Source organism: Saimiri boliviensis, chromosome 15 (assembly GCF_048565385.1).
Source record: "Saimiri boliviensis isolate mSaiBol1 chromosome 15, mSaiBol1.pri, whole genome shotgun sequence".
Classification (NCBI taxonomy): Eukaryota; Metazoa; Chordata; class Mammalia; order Primates; family Cebidae; genus Saimiri; species Saimiri boliviensis.
Genome location: NC_133463.1, coordinates 17,112,520 through 17,125,400, shown reverse-complemented (window position 1 = coordinate 17,125,400; position 12,881 = coordinate 17,112,520). Strand labels below are relative to the sequence as shown.

Genomic DNA, 12,881 nt, shown 5'->3' with positions numbered 1-12,881 from the left:
GAGGACTGATTATGTCTCTTTATTGTCATACTAGGAACATATTGGGTAACAGAAGATTTGATTACAGAAGAATATTATTAGGAAAATAATTTTTCTCTGTGAATATCTACTCATCTCCATTTCCTTCCCCCATACACACATATTCTTATCATCTGATGCTCTCCAAAAAATACATTAACTATTTCAGAGTATGGTTCAATATATATTAACTTACTATTAATTTGTAAAATCACAAACTCAAAAAATATCACTAAGTTTTTAAATGTTTATTTTAGGCAGACTGACCTTGCTAGGTTACAATTCTTAATAATCACTATTAGTATGGAGAGAAGTGTAAGTACAAGAAACAGGAGAGCGTTTTCAGTAGACGTAATTCTTGTCTTCAGCAGATCACTTTACCACAGATAATGAATAAAGCTGGGTAATATTTGGATAGTATTCCATTCTATTTGTTCATAAAACTAAAATACATTGTAAATAAAGCATATACTACAGAATGCTGGTGATGAAAATGAAATGTGGCTCTTTAGTAACTGTACCTACAGTATTAGATCTGTACATTTAGTAACCATACCTACATCTTCCTAATTAAAAAATGAAATCTTTAAGATTGAGAAACATTTGTAAATAACAGATCCTTTAAATGTCTCTGAACTAGGGACACTGGGCTTTTCTCAAAGACACTGGTGTGAGTCACTAACATTTCATAGGAACTGGCCTGAGACTCTGTGAGAAGTCGGCTAGAAGGTGCTCCTGTTCATTTGAACTCGTCAGCTCAGTATTGCTTATTTGCCACCTGGGATAAGCTATGTCATTAAATAGATAACCTGTGAAATCATTATCTTTTGCTTTCAACTTTATTCTAGAAAACACTTACAAAAATTTGCAGAACTTTCCAGAATTAGCAATGATCATGCAAATAATAATGTGTATTTCCTTTTCAGGATGAAAAAACACCCAATGGCTGTGCTGCGTTTTTTTAAAAAGTGCGTAATACTGTTTACTGCTAATTATTCGAAATGTAGTTTCTGTTCTCGATTCCTAAATGTGCTGACTTTTATAAGGAGAGACATGATATATTGCAGACTACAAAGAAAGTAAATGTTCAGAGATAGCAGTCATAAAGCATTTGACTTTCCTTACAGCCAGTTGTGCCTATAGTAGGAACTGGAGGAATGGAAATAACAGGTAAAGGTGTCACTATCTAATGAGTCATCATTAAGTCAAATTTAAACATTTCTAAATATGAAACATATTAGTTGGAGATTCTTATTTGTGTGCAAGAGGATATTTACTGCGTATAACTTTTGTTTCTAAGAACTAACCATTGTAATTAACAAAAAAATGTGTGTCATTATTGCCTGATGCCAAACCTTTTAATAAATGTTTTTGTCTTTCATATTAAAATTAAAGTTTCAGTGAAATTACTTCAAGTCCATAATTCTAAGGACTAATGAGTTTATTTAAAGTTTTATAAATGCCTTTGTTTTGTATGTTAAATGAAGTACCCTTAAAAGTATTTGCAATCACTTTGAACTTTTTATGAAGTCAAAACTACATGTAGTAGTACTTCCTTCATATTGAACAATTGCAGATTTATTTTTTTAAAAAAATTTTATTTTGAACTAAATTTAGACTTAAAGTTACAAACTTAGTTTTTATTTTTCAGACTAAACAATGCTTGCAGAAAATTAAATTAAAGAATGGTCTTAGGACTTAACCAGTTCAAGATTTTAGTTAATCCTTGACCGTTGAGAATAATCATCCACATCAACTACTCCATGGGACAACATGATGTAAATCATAACCCAGTGGCAGAGAGAGTTTGAGTATGTGCACTACCCACATCTTCCATAGGCCAGATAATTGTTTTGCTGTCAAGAAGGGTAATTTTGTAAACATTTAGGGGAGCTTATTTTGTTGAATAATTACAGAATTTTACTTAAGTTCACTCTCTTAAGAAATCTATACTTTAAAGAGATGTATGCCTGATGCTTCTCCCAAGGCAATTAAAGTAAGTTATTTAGATGCAGGTATTAACTGACCCTGCTTTCTGATACCGCTGGCATTGATAGATATCCTTTGTTCTTTCCCAACTCTTCACATTTTTTTGTGGAGGCCTGCTTAGGAAAATCATCAAAATCTTAGATGGAGAGTAGCAGCTCATTCAGCCTGGCATCTGAATTTTGACCATAGTACTACTGCAGAAATAGATTGCACATGGCAAATGTAGCTGTACTTGATTAGACAAAGCATGATTTATTATTTCGACTAGTTAGGTACAAAAACTGAGTCTCTCTCATAATCAGAGATTGTTTATCTCTTCAAAAAGTGAATAAGGATATGTAAAGGAGACATCCTTATACCAGGTTCTTCAGTAATTGCCAGGGCAGGATACATGTATAAAATGAGGTTAGGTCATGAAACATTTTTATGTTTAAATTTAAATTCTCATCTCTAAACACCTCTATTAACATAGCAGATTTGAGCTGCAACCATCCTCCTAATAAAAAAATGAAATCTTTAAGATTGAGGAAACATTTGTAAATAACGGATCCTTTAAATATCTCTGAACTTTATTCTAAAACTTATGAGGAGAAATAATAATTGCTTTATATAACCACTGATACCATTTTAGCGTTTGATGAAGATGTTAATTTATGGTTGGTTAGCAGTTTATGGCTGTCATTAGTTTTTCAGTTTGGCCCACATTAGAAATCTATTTTTCTTTTTTATTTTAATCTTAGACAATTATATAAAGATATGGTTATGTTTTATCTAAAATGTATCATTCTTCTATAGCATTTCAAATTATTCACAGATCATAGTTCTTATATGTGCATATATGAATTTAAAAATACAGCAATAAAATGCTTGAAACAGACCATAAATTTCCTTCATATTTTATTGCATCTCTGAATCAGGTTGAAGAGACAAGGGCAACTGTGGTCTTTGGGAAAAAATTAACTCTTTCCCAAGCTGGGAAGGAGAATGATAACACATTGTGCATAATTAAAGTCAATTCCCCATCAAAGCATGGTGGTGACTTGTGAGCCTTGTCCATCATGTGCGTAGTGGGATTGGGGGTGGTAAGGATTGATAACTGTCAAATCCTCTTTTGCTCTGCAGTCTAACCTTCCTAACCCATTCATTTCTCTTTCAGAGCTCTCTAATCTGTATTTCTGTACTGCCCAAATTAGAGAAAAGCGGAGAGGAGAAAGAAGGAAAATTCAGACACACACATTCTAGTATACTTGATAATTTTGCAATAGTTCAGAAACAGTCTCCTGGATTTGTTAAGGCGAGTAATTTAGAAAAATTGGTAGAATTCAACCCAAATCAAACCTCAGGGAAGGCAGCACTTTCCCTGTAGCATGAGGAAGCCAGGAGCTTTTTGGAGTTTAAAACCTGGGCGCTTTTGCGGATGCCTCGGGTTTGGTGCGGCTGCGGGGTGTCTCTTACAAGCCTGGCGGCTACGTGTGAACCCACACGTCTGCTGCCCTACAGGGGACTCGAGCCACCCTCGAAGGACAGTTTGAGGCAGAGCCCCTGAAGTTCACTTTTTGTCCCATGGAACTTGGAGGTTGAAGGGTCAGGAGTGGCAGGAAACGCTGGTCCAGGGGAAGCCGGGAGAGCAGGGTGCTCTGCGGATCCGCAGTCCCTCCGGGAGTACAGCGCAGTGGGTGCGAGAGATGCATGAACGTCATTTGTTTTGTCCGCAACCTAGAGCTGCTGGACCTGCTAGAAGGCGGCCTCCTCCCTCCTCCGGTCCTTCAAAGTCCCCAGCACAAACAACTCTCCTTGGTTGGGAAAATGGGCTCCTGGTTATCCCACGCAGCCCTGATTAATGGAACCTTGGTTCTAAACACCAAATGATCAGAAGAGCCAGAGATTTGCCGGGCGAAAAAGACTCTCACCTTAAGAATTGTTTCTACTCTTAAACTGAAGTAACTGGCTCCTTATTTTTCTATTTCCCTCCTTCCATCTACTGTGTCTAAAGTTTGATTTAAAAGGCCGAGTTTAAATAAAGCTGCAGCTCATTGGCTTGGCAAATCCAGAGACTTTCGAGTTGTAAAATGCCAATGCGAAGCGCGCAGGAGACGGGCTCATTTACTTTGCCCACACTACTAAAAATGTTAATTGATGTAAAGTTGCTTGGCACGTGAGTGATTTAGTCTTACCTGCATTTGAATCGAAAGAAAACCTATTTGTGTTTCTGATGTTCAGATTTTACAGTTTAATTGTGTTTAAAGGCACCGTTTCATAGTTACCCCCTTCCCCTCCTCCTTTCCATCTGAACCACATTTTCATTAAAGGTATAACTAAGGAGCCTCACCTGACCAGGATTCATCACCTCCTACATTCCATGAACACACTTTCGGGTTTTCACTAGTATGCTTGCTCCTCCCGGCAGGGCCGCCACGATGTGCTGGGAACTGGGAAGTGAACTCATGATTATTTTTCAAAGTCTGAGAAGTGTATTATCCTTTTTTCTAGTGGTAATTAGTTACCATAGCATCTAATACGTAAATGTGCCCAGAGCACACCATTAACAGTTAAACGGAGGATTCAATTTAACACATAATTATACCTTTCGTAAGTCATTACATTGGAAAAGTCAGTGCTACTCATGCTGGAGCAATCGCAAGGTCGGGGCGGCATAAAAAGGTTCGGTTTCGGAGTGTTAGACCAGGAGTGCCAGTTCGTGGAGAAGGGAATTCTGTGAGCCTCGGCCCTCCCTATTGGACTGCCGGCTGTAAGGATGGGTGGTGGATGCGATAGGAGGGAGAGGCATTTCAGCGTAACACAGGGTCTTGGAGGGGTTGCCCAGCTGCGGGGACTGGTGAGGGTATTGCAGAGCGCCGGCGGGTGCGCGCGCGCGCATACACACGCGCACACACACTAACACACCATGGGGAGAAAGAAGGAGGGGTGACTAGAGAGCTCTTCGAAGGAAGATGATCATTTGCTGGTCCTGCAGCGGTAGACGCAAAGCTGACGCTTCTGTTGGTGCTCAGTGTCAAGCTGGCGATGGGACCCTCAGTGAGAATAAAAAGCCAAGTGGGACTCTGAGGTTTTCGCTTAGCATCATCTGTCCACTCTCAGCTCTGAAAGGAATACGAGCAACGGGATCGGACTGATGGGAATGGGTGTGCCTGAGAAAAGCACCCCAAGGCATGGTGGGCACCAGAGCAAGCCCAGAGGTGGCCGAAATACCCTTGCACCCTGGCACATGCTGCAGTCTTAGGGACCAGGCTGTCTGCTCTGGCCCAAGGACACTTTTGCAAGACCACACTGATTCCCCTGGTGCTCTGTCTCCCATTTCCGACATGTGTGCTCCATGCTGGACAGACAGCTCAGGCCAATGGTGTGTGGGCTACCGTTTCAGACTAGGCCAAAGCTCAAGGCTCAAACTCCACAAAGAAAGTGGCCCCAGGGCTTTATCGGGAGTGGAAAGAGTTTTCCTTCCAATCCCTGGCTTCCTTCTCTTAAAACTGCTGCTGAAAACCCTTTAGAAAGGTTGGAGTTAGGGCAGGGAGGATCAACTAAGAAAACTCACAGAAAACTCCTCTCCTGTTTCTTTCAGCTGTTCCACGTTTATTGCTAAAACCACAGGCTGGCCAATTCCCAGGTTTGGAAAGAGAGTTGATTTGCTTAAAATTATCAAAATGAAAATAAATGTTAATAAACCTAATACATTAAATAATTATGCCTATTTATCTGACATTTGAATTTATCCTCAATATCTTCCTATCCCCACCCCCATCCATTTCAAGTCTCCTTCAGGACTAAGATTGAAGGCTGAGTGATGAAAGAGAGGAGGATTCTCATTTCTTTATTTTTTCCCCTAAAGTTCAAGATGTGTTATTCTGTACAATTTTTAATAATACTTAAACAGTACAAAGGCTGCAGAGGAAATATTTCAAAAAGGCCTTCAAATAATGAGAAATATTAAGCAGTAAATCTTGCAGCAAATGTGTCCCCTACAATATTAATATGCAAAAGGAAAAAAAAATCTGACTGGTGGTGGCTGTGGTTAATTCCTAATCAGAATGATGGACAGCAGGCCCAGAACAATACAAACTAATGGCTGTGTTGCTGATCACTTTACCCCTTGATTAAAGACACCCAATTATGGCGCAGAACAGTGTCGTAATTATGTTTCTTAATCACATCCAGGAGGTTTAATTGCCTTAACGATGTGTTTCATTAAATGAATTTAGGTATTATAGTCGACAGTTTTCATACACAGTTGTTTTCAAATTAACATAATATTAGACATCGTCATGGAAATTGTTTTAATAATCATAATTAGACGCACCCAGGCTTTGTCTGGTAAATGCTGAGAGACGGGTCAGCTCCTGCCTGGGGGCTGCCCTGGTCTCCTCCCTCCTTCTGCCCCCACTCCCAGTCTGGGAGGGTTCCAGCTTCAAGGCCTTTTGCTGTTATGTTTTCTGAAAAGTTACAAGTTCTGATTAATCTTTTTTGATGGCAAGTGGAGCAGAAAATATCCTCCCTCACCCCCCACTAAGTTTGATGGCATTTAGGGATATCTTTATGAGAGGAAGCTATACAGACAAAAATGCATTTAGCATACTGGGTACAGAGGAAACATCTAACTTCTGCACCACCACCACCACCACCACTACTACTGTCTCTGCAACTTGCGCCACAGTAAAAAAAATCACACCTTCTATATTTGAGGGCAATGTAGAGGTCAAAATACAAGTTTAGACAGTCATTCTTTAACAGAATCAATGCCCAAATCAATGCAAAAATGGAAGCTAAAAGTCAGTCTCATCATTAAGCAACACTAGTAAGTTCTGATAATCTCTATGGGCATTATGCTTATATAATCCAACCTAGTTATTTCTTTTTATCACAAAAATGTAGAAAGCCACAATCAAATCAGCACTCAGAGAATTCAAGTCCATTTTTTTTCCTTGGCCTTCAGGCATTTGGAGGTAGAAATTTTGATGACAAACTCTTTAAGAAACTTTACCCTCTTTGACGGGCCCTGGCATGGTTAACAGCACCATACAAGCGGTAAAAGATTTCCAGGGAAAATGTGGCCTTCAAAATTCATGCCAGTAACCAGAAACATTGAATCTCTTCTGGGTTTCACCAATGACCCCATTAATCTCTCCTCCTTATAACAAGTAAACAAGTAAACTAGGGCTACTTCTAATTGAGCATTCCTACAAAAACTTCAGTTCCACCTTCTCTGAAACTCCTTTCTTTTTTGTTACCTTTCAAGCAAAAAGTAACACAGAAGAGAGGTGATTGCTCCTTTCACAAATCACAGCATAATAAAATATTTGATCAAAATATTTTAATAAAGATTCTTTCTGACATAGATACACATACAAATGGTCGTACATAGCTGTCATAGTCTGATTGACCTATTTAATATATATATCATTCTTTACACATCCGAAACCCGCCAACAGATCCATCACAGCTCCCAACTCACCAACCAACCTGACAAACTGAATTTGTATTATCTGGAAGGAGTGGAAAATAGCAGGACTCCATTTTTAAAAAAGATTTTCTTGATTTTCATAGGACGGAAAGGCAGGCAAACAGCCATGCAAAACTAAAACTGAAAGCTCACTTTGGGTAAATAGCTTCTTGTTCTTCCTTAGTTTTATTTCTTTTTAAATTTTATTTTTTTTTAGAAAAATAACAAAGGATTTCACACCATTGGCAAATCAAACCAGTCTTTTAACTTAAATAATTCTCCACAGTTAAAATAACTTGTATATGTACATATATATTAAAAGCAATTAAATTAGACCTTTTAAAAATGCACAGCACAGCCTGGAAAAATATTTGCTTAGCATGTTCTTACGTATATGATCTATTGCTGTGATGTTTTTCCCTTTTGGAATGCAAAGGAGTCCCCTTTCAAAAAAGAGATCAATTCATTCATCAATTAAGAATACACCTTTCCTGTAATTTTTGGACTGAAGCAATTTATTAAAGCTCAATTTAAATACAGGGATGATGCAACTGAAAATATCCAGGTGACCTTTCATAAACCTAAGCAGCTCAGATACATCAATATTTCTCTTCATACTTATTGGCAAATAAACCTTTAAACACTTGGCACACAGTATAAGTAATCTATAAAACAATTTTAGAGGCATTAAAAAAATCTGCACATAAGACCCATGACCTTAACACATGATAAATACTGTTGACATGGAAGGGTCATTGAAGAATAACAAATAAATACCATAAATTGTTAATACATCATTGCAGAGTAGAAAGTAACAAGGTGCACATAAATATTTTTAAATGCAATTCTTTCAGCCACAGTCAGTTTTTCTATATCACTCTCGCCAAAACTTTGAGCATTTTCACAGGATTAAAGTTCAGAGACAATAAAAAATACAAGTCTTTTATAGCATCATGTCTCTCGCGCGCGCGCTCTCTCTCTCTGGGTTTTTCCCCTTCACTTGAGTCAACATTTCAAGTTTTTCTCCTGGCTCAGAATCAAAATTTATTTTCAAGTGCCCTTTCTGATTTGTCTGAATGAATATTCCATCTCTCATGCTACCCAACCCCAACTCCTGCTCTCCCCCTCAGCACTAGCCAAATTCACAATTATTAGTAAGATTAGTATTTTGCCATTCAAACACTCTGCAGGCTTAATAACCAAGCACTACTTCTCAACTTATTTTTCACCTTTAAGGAAGATTCCACTTCCTTGCGGTCTAGGCTGCCACCAAAGTCGCCACTTTTAGAAAAAAAAGACATCCACACTCCATCCCAATTCCACTTCCCTCCTCCCTCCCTCCCCACCCCAAAGACCGAGATTCTGGGGATGTCAAGGCTAAAAGTCTCCTTTTGTCTCTGATACTTCTCCTCAGTTCTTGCCTCTGCTTTGTTTGCTTTGCAAGTATTTCACAACTACGAGAGGACCAAAATAAAGGGGGTGGGGAGCAGCTTTTCGCTTTCCTCTAGCTTTTGGGTCGGTCTTGTGTTTTTCAGGGGTGTGTTTAAGGCTTCTCCGTGCACTGTTTGCAGAGGCTGGAGGAGACGCTGTTGAACAGGGCGCACTTCTCCGGGCAGGAGGCGGCCGGGGGCAGCCCGGCGCTGAACGGGTAGCCGGCCGCCTGCTCGTAGGCGCCGAGCGCCGGGTGCAGGGCAGCTGCGGCTGCCGCTGCAGCCGCCGAGCTGGGCAGGGAGGCAGCCGAGATGGCCTGGCCCTGGTTGAGGTAGGCGACTAGGCGCCGCATCTCCTCCAGGGCCTGCGCCTGCATGAGGATGTAGTTCTTGGCGAGCAGCAGCGTGGCGATCTTGGAGAGCTTTCGCACCGAGGGGCTGTGCGCGTAGGGGATCACCGCGCGCAGCTCGTCCAGCGCGTCGTTCAGGTCGTGCATCCGCCGGCGCTCTCGGGCATTGATGTTGAGCCGAAGCGCCTTTTGCTCTTTGGATTTCTTGCTGCTGCTGCTGCTGCCGCCGCCGCCGCCGCCACCGCCACCGCCACCGCCACCGCTGCTGCTACCCCCGCCACCGCCGCCGCCCAGACCCCCCGGGGGGACGCTGGCGCCGCCGTGGAGGTGGGCGTTGGAGCAGCCCTCGGCCGCCTTCGCGCCGCCGCCTCCCGCGCCCGGGGAGGCCCGCGGGTCGGCTACTCCGGCCCGCAGCACCAGCTCGCAGCGACCGTCGCTGTCGTCGTCGGGGCTCTGCTCGCCGCCGCTGCTCTCGGCCACCGAGCCCCGGCTCGCGCTTTCGCCGTATTTGAGGCAAAGGGCGGCCCCGGCCGGCAGGCTGCTCAGGGTAGGGTCGCCCCCAACGCCGGCGGAGCCTACGAGCAGCCCGGGGACCCCGCCGCCGCCGCCGCCGCCGCCGCCACTTCCCGCGCCGCCGCCGCCTCCTCCCCCAGGCGGCGGCAGCAGCAGCCCTGCCCCCTCGGGGTCAGCGGGCTCGAAGCAGCCCAGGGGCGACGAGGAGGAGGACGCCGGGCGTTCCCGAGGCGGCGGCGCCAGGGACAAGTCCATGCCCGGGGGCGTGGAGCGGAAAGCCGCTTCCAAGCGCTTGGCGGTGGAGGCGCTCAGGCTCTTGTGCAGGAAGAGGTCGTCTTCGCCCGCGGCCGCCGCGCCGAGGTGCAGCCCGCGCTCCATGGTCCCGCGCCGGCGCGCAGCCCGGGCCGCCGCGCCCACCGCCGCCGCCTCGGCTCCGGAGTCAGGCGGCCCCACAGACGCGCGCGAGCCGGGCTCCGGAGCTGGTGCGCGCGTCGGTCCTCGTGCTGCCGGCAGCCCTCTCCCCTTCTTTCTTTTTCTTTTTCGCCTTCCCCCGCGCTCGCCGCCTCCTCTTCTTCTTCTTCTTCGTCTCCAGCCGATGGTGCTGGCTGCTGGGGCTCACCATGGGCCGCGGCCCTGCATGGTGGGAGGGCGGGCGCGGAGGGAGTGGAGCCGCCGCCGCCGCCGCCGCCGCTCTGAGCCCAGCCCCGCGCCTCCTCTCCGCACCGTTTATCTTGCTTGGATTCACCTTCAAGAGATTTCCGGACCCATCAACCAGCCGCCGCCACAGACGGGGGAGTCTTTTACATCATTATCTCTGAGTAGGTTATTATGAAGAAGACTCGCCTGTTGGGACAGCGCTTTCTACCCAATCAGGTTAACGTTTTAATTAATAGGATTAAAACGGTAACAAACAATCGCAGGCGCTATCTGGCCGCGAGTCTGAATAGTTTCATTTCCCAGGTCTGAAGACAGGCAGCAGCTAGAGCTTTATAAAAGGCGCCTGCTCCATTATTCTGCCTGCCATCTGTATACACAGCTTAGCGCATATGTTTGCAAGGCGCTGGGTCCTGTTAGTAACCCAACAACTGCCTTTAGCTTGACATGTGTGGCGACTTTCACTCATCAATGAGCACACTAAAAGCCCTACTTAGAGCCGAGGATGTTCTTTGCTCCTTCAGCAAATTGTAGATAGGCGGCGAAGCCTGGGAGTCCTGTGGAAAGCAGACGCCCCCACCCACCGCACCCCACCCCCCACTGCCCTTCCCTCGCCACTGCTGTCTCAGCTTGTGCTGAATTACCCTGCCGGGCGAGAATTATACTCCACCCCTGTTCGTAGGATGACTGGGTCTGGATTTGGAGATGGGACCTTCCGAGGGTAGGTGATGTCCCAGCTGCCTTGCCCAAAATTCACTCTAGACTTTCACCTAGTCAGAGAGCAAATCAGTCGTCCCCCCGAACACTCTGCCTCATTTCTACATCCCCTACAGCCCATTACCTACCCAGACTGGAAAAGAAAGGCAGGAAAAAAAAAAAAAAAAAAAAAAAGAAAGAGCAAGTGATCATGCATTCATTTTTTTTTAAGGTGGGGTGGGACTGATTTTGCAGTGGTCTCCAAACAACTGTTACAGTGATGGTAATTATCAAGTACACGATTTCCTAAACAACAAAACAAAACTGTTTTCTCAAACTTTCCTTAAGATGAAAATCTGGTTGTTTCAAGAGTCAACTCCACCAGGAGTCAAATCCGCTCCCACACCAACTGAGGCACTTATGCATATTTATTTACCCGGAAGCCATTTAAGGACATCTGGATCAGCCTCGGTTGTTCTAAGAGGGTTCGGGAAGGGAGAATGTGAAAACAAGTGCTCCTCTCCGGATAGGCAATGGTACACGCGGTCCTCTCGCTGCTGAGTTCGGTCTCTGGGTACACATGGTATTTAGCAGCTGGTTTTCATCCTTATGACATAAGTAAACACAATATTTCCCAACACCTTCCAATAACTCTTTCTTATGTGGCAGAATTACTGAAGACTATGCAATTTTTGGTTTCTCTGGTTTCATTAAAAACCTTTTAATTGTGGCTTTCAGAGCTGGCCCCAGGTGTTAGACTCTTTTCATTACATTTTGCTCTAATGTGATGAAATTCTAATTCTCTCCTTACCATATGGTTAAATTTCCCCACTGAGAATTAGTTGAAAAAGGAGAAATAATCTATTAATCTCTGTAATAGATTCACAAATGAGGTCCGCCACAGAACCTGTTTTTGAATGGTAATATCAGAACAGTTGGGCACCTTATTTCATAAAGGAAGGGTGAGAGCGACACAGAAATGTCTGTATTTTCACCTGGAAAGGATAAAAAGGGACTCAGCCGTATCGTTCCGTAATGATTCCCTGAGACCTAATCTTCAGGGGACAGAAATACTATGTAGACGCGTTTCCTAAGCTGCTTTGGATGTCCTGGCACCTAAAGATTGAGAAAGATCAGGCGGGTCTGCGGGAGGCTCTTGTGCCTGGGACCGAGACCGGGGATTCTGCAGGCTTGAGCGGTCACACGTGCCTCGTCGGGGACTCTGAGGCTTGGTTTACGCGCAGGGCGGCCCCTCGCTCACCGCACCCCTTCCACCGTCCCTCCTTCAGCGTTCACAGCTGTTAACCTCTCCCTTCAGAAAGCTAAAGACGCGCTGGTGTTACTGTTTTTCAATTATCAGCTTTGTTTTCACTGGGATCATAAAGGTTCTCTCTAAACATAGGTGGGTCATAAATGCATGACACTAACTTATCAAAGTCCTTGGGTCACTTTCGGGAGGACGGAGGCTGACTCGGTCTTGGCTGGGCAGGGTGGAGACACATCTCGGGATGTCTGACTTATTTCTCCAGCTAGCTTGCCCTTTTTGTGGACTAGCACCTTTCGACCGGCGCCTGAATTCCTGCTGGCCAGACTTGGACTTTTGATGGGCGAAGGATCGATCATGCCTGGGATTGGTGGGGGGCGCCATGCGAGACTATGAGCCGCAGAGCCGGGTTGGCAGAGCAGGGGCGACGATGAGGGGGGCAAAGGCCCTGCCACCTCAGCTAGACCCAAGATCTTCGCAGCACCTTTGCCTTTCGCCCTCATCAGACAACA

General features: G+C 44.5%; 1 protein-coding gene across 1 annotated transcript; it reads right to left on the bottom strand.

Annotated features, from left to right (window-relative positions):
- Positions 1-7,318: 7,318 nt before the first annotated feature.
- Positions 7,319-10,989, bottom strand: BHLHE22 (basic helix-loop-helix family member e22). Its single transcript, XM_039464611.2, has one exon. It carries the CDS (start codon positions 10,131-10,133, stop codon positions 9,006-9,008), a length of 1,128 nt encoding a protein of 375 aa, XP_039320545.1. The 5' UTR covers positions 10,134-10,989; the 3' UTR covers positions 7,319-9,005.
- Positions 10,990-12,881: the final 1,892 nt, after the last annotated feature.

Excerpts from the sequence above, each read along its gene's own strand:
- BHLHE22 (XM_039464611.2), bottom strand. The coding sequence starts at position 10,133 with ATGGAGCGCGGGCTGCACCTCGGCGCGGCGGCCGCGGGCGAAGACGAC.